A 3,986-nucleotide genomic window follows, 5' to 3' on the forward strand; every position below is an offset into this window, starting at 1 on the left:
ATCATCCAGAGAATCCCCCGAGGATCCCAAAATGGATCAACCGATTATCCCCGAGGATCCTCCATGGATCCCCGAGGATCCTCCATGGATCCCCGAGGATTCTCCATGGATTCCCGAGGATCCCATCCCCGAGGATCCCCCGAGTATCCCCCGAGGAAAAATGGAATCTGGTATTTCCAATCTGGAATCTGGCATTTCCAAACTCTATCTCGAATGTGTTTTATTGCTGATGTTTTTGAGGCATAACTAAAAAACCTCACTAACTATACGTTCTGTTCACTTTATTTCAGGACAAGGAGAAGCTAACAGAAAAGGAAAAAGAAGAAATCTTCGAAGAGTTTGCTGAAGAAGATGATGGCAAAAGAGGGTTTGGAATGGGTGCATACGACCCCCTCTCAGCTGGCTTCACAGACAAGCGTTTCGGCGGGAAAGGGGCCTTCGACCCTCTCTCAGCTGGCTTCACAGACAAGCGTTTCGGCGGCAGTAGAGGAGCCTTCGACCCTCTCTCAGCCGGCTTCACAGACAAGCGTTTCGGAGGGAAAGGGGCCTTCGACCCTCTCTCAGCTGGTTTCACAGACAAGCGTTTTGGCGGCAGTAGGGGAGCCTTCGACCCTCTCTCAGCTGGCTTCACAGACAAGCGTTTCGGAGGGAAAGGGGCCTTCGACCCGCTCTCAGCTGGCTTCACAGACAAGCGATTTGGCGGCAGTCGAGGAGCGTTCGACCCTCTCTCAGCTGGCTTCACAGACAAGCGTTTCGGCGGGAAAGGGGCCTTCGACCCTCTCTCAGCTGGCTTCACAGACAAGCGTTTTGGCGGAAAGGGGGCCTTCGACCCTCTCTCAGCTGGCTTCACAGACAAGCGTTTCGGTGGCAGTAGAGGAGCCTTCGACCCTCTCTCAGCTGGCTTCACAGACAAGCGTTTCGGTGGCAGTAGAGGAGCCTTCGACCCTCTCTCAGCTGGCTTTACAGACAAGCGTTTCGGTGGCAGTAGAGGAGCCTTCGACCCTCTCTCAGCTGGCTTCACAGACAAGCGTTTCGGTGGCAGTAGAGGAGCCTTCGACCCTCTCTCAGCTGGCTTCACAGACAAGCGTTTCGGCGGAAAAGGGGCCTTCGACCCTCTCTCAGCTGGCTTCACAGACAAGCGTTTTGGTGGCAGCAGGGGAGCCTTCGACCCTCTCTCAGCTGGCTTCACAGACAAGCGTTTTGGCGGGAAAGGGGCCTTCGACCCTCTCTCGGCTGGCTTCACAGACAAGCGTTTTGGCGGGAAAGGAGCCTTCGACCCTCTCTCGGCTGGCTTCACAGACAAGCGTTTCGGCGGCAGTAGGGGAGCCTTCGACCCTCTCTCAGCTGGCTTCACAGACAAGCGTTTCGGCGGGAAAGGGGCCTTCGACCCTCTCTCAGCTGGCTTCACAGACAAGCGAAGCTTTGTACACGGCGATTTCGACCCTCTTAGCACCGGCTTTGTCGACGGTGATAAGAGAGCAGGGTTTATGAACGGAGTTTTTCATCCACTTGTTGCAAAGCGGGTTCCAGAAAAGAAGGACAAACGATAGGATGGCACGCGTAGGTCAATCTTACCTACATGAAAACATGGTCGAACTTTATACTGAACTTTTAGCTAAACAGACTGGATACTTTTAGAGCGTGGGTCATTTTGCAAAGGTCAAAAGTCTTAGGGTCAAATGATGCTATCTGCCAATTCCTTGGGCACGCATTGTTGTTGTTTTTAATTGGGAAAGAAGTAAACTTTACTATAAGCCTCCATTATTCCTTGACGTTGAAAACCCCACCAAAAAACAAGTCTTCTTTGTCACTGCTTGGTGTGTAAATAGTGTGCAGTTTTCTTGTTATTTTGTTCATCCATAGATGTTAAAAGTTGTTTCTTCATGTGTTTCAAGTTATGAAAAGGGCTATTTTCAAACGCAATCTTGCATTCTGCATGCCGCACGCAATCGTAACATGTTGTGCAAGCACGCAACCCTAACATTCATGGTTTCTTGTATGCGCTTTCTACCGCAATTTTGCTTACTTCAGGCATGCTTCTAAAATATATTGCGCAAGCTGCCAAACTATTAGACAAGTTGCCAAACTATTAGGCAAGCTGCCAAGTACCCGCACAATCGACGAAATCGACTATTTTGAAACTTAAAGAAACTTTGGAATCAAGTCCAGCTCAATTAAAATGTTGCATAGCAGAAACCCCTTGTTTGAGCCTAAAATTTTTATTTCAACTAATTTAGGTCATAGTTCTTTGATTCTAAACTTCTGCACCTTTGTGTATCTTTGCCTTCCGCTTACATGTGAACAGTACCGTGTGCTAAGCCTAAAAGTTGTCTGTTTTTCAGCACCTTGTGTTGCCTTTCTTTACAGTGACGGTGAAAACCTTGTTTTTAAACTTTCAGAGATCGCCAATTAATGCAAAGTCAGTAAATAATATCAAAATGTTTCTGCGTCAAGGGCAGAAACGGCGAGGCGAAGGTTGCTGGCAAGGCAACAATTTAGTGCTCATAAACGCAACAACAACATGCAAAAACATGATCTCCAGTTTGTTCTCCTATAGAACAACCTAAAATTACTGTTAAAAGACTTGGGTACTTTTTGTAACACAAAACACAATGTCCACAGATTTACAATAAACTTACACCGTTTGAAGATAATGTTAGTAGAAAGCTTACCTTAAAATATTAGATGCTGATGAGGTGCTGTAGTTTTTGAGAAATTAGTAAAACAATGTCATGAAAATACGTTTTTACATGCTAAAATAATTTTCGCCTCATGATCAGTGAGACAAAAAATATTTTCATGACATTGTTTTAGTCATTACTCAAAAACTGCAGCACCTCAGCAAGTAATATTTCCAGGGAAGCTTTCTACTATCATTATCTTCAAACTGTGTAAGTTAAGTGTAAATCTGTGGACAGTGTGTTTTTGTCCTACAAAAAGTACATACGCATAGACCCTTTAATAATGGTTGTTTTTCCGAGATCATCTTCTTGAAGATAAAAACGCAAAATCTACGACTTTTCACGCTCCCATAGACTTGTGGCTCGAGCTATTGTTCGTGTTTATGACAAATAAATGCAGACTTCATTTAGAAATGCTGAGCTTTTAAAAAAGTAAAATCAATTAGCTTTAAGAAACTCTACTATAAATAATTGTTCGGTTATAACTAATTGTTTTTTCAACAACATTCAGTAAGCAACGGCTGTTTAATGAAGGAATACAAACGTTACAAAAGCTGTCGGACCATGTGAACCACTTGTTGTCAAACAACAGACAAACGCAAATAAAGTTTGGGCAAAACCCGTTGTCTTGAAGGTCTGACAAACCCACACGTGCTGTATTGAATACCAGATTAAATGTACGATTTTACTTGATTTGATAAAATTGTATTATTTGTTTGTTTATTTGTTTAATTATCATTTAAAAAATTTTTTTTACATGATAATGATTTTTTTATTATTATTATTTTTATTATTATTTGTTATTTTATTATTATTGTTATTATTATTTTATTTTTGTTTGAGGGGGGGGGGGGGGGGGGGGGGTGCATTCTTAACCATGTACTTCAGTAGAAAAATGATAATAATTATAGTTAGCCTAAAGCCTGCAGTAAACGTAAGTCCCTGCGTAGGATTTCATTATTTGTTATAGGCACTTTCTCTGGATAGAATAATTTATTCGTAATAAAAAAAAAGTGATAATTTCTTGACTTTAAATTGACAAAATAAATTGATAGTCCGCTCTATAAAAGATTTATAGATACTATTGATTAATTTGAATGATCATCGATATTTAAATTTATTTTCAATACAAAACACTTTAAATCATCTTTTCATGACTGGCATTTTTAAGTTTAAAGGCAAAGTTTACATTCGGTTGTGGGAACCGCATTCGATTGTTTTAATCTGATATAAAAGTATAGAAACAAATAAATAAATGTGAACATTTCATTTCAAAATGACGGTCGCGTTTTTGAGAAAAACGCC

At 42.0% G+C, this 3,986-nt stretch overlaps 1 protein-coding gene across 1 annotated transcript; it reads left to right on the plus strand.

Annotated features, from left to right (window-relative positions):
- The first annotated feature begins 288 nt into the window (after nt 1-288).
- LOC117302236 (uncharacterized transmembrane protein DDB_G0289901-like) lies at nt 289-2,515 on the plus strand. The gene has a single exon (XM_033786082.1). The coding sequence runs from the start codon at nt 375-377 to the stop codon at nt 1,548-1,550; it is 1,176 nt and encodes a 391-aa protein (XP_033641973.1). The 5' UTR covers nt 289-374; the 3' UTR covers nt 1,551-2,515.
- Nucleotides 2,516-3,986: the final 1,471 nt, after the last annotated feature.

The sequence above is a fragment of the Asterias rubens genome, chromosome 18, assembly GCF_902459465.1.
Source record: "Asterias rubens chromosome 18, eAstRub1.3, whole genome shotgun sequence".
Lineage (NCBI taxonomy): Eukaryota > Metazoa > Echinodermata > Asteroidea > Forcipulatida > Asteriidae > Asterias > Asterias rubens.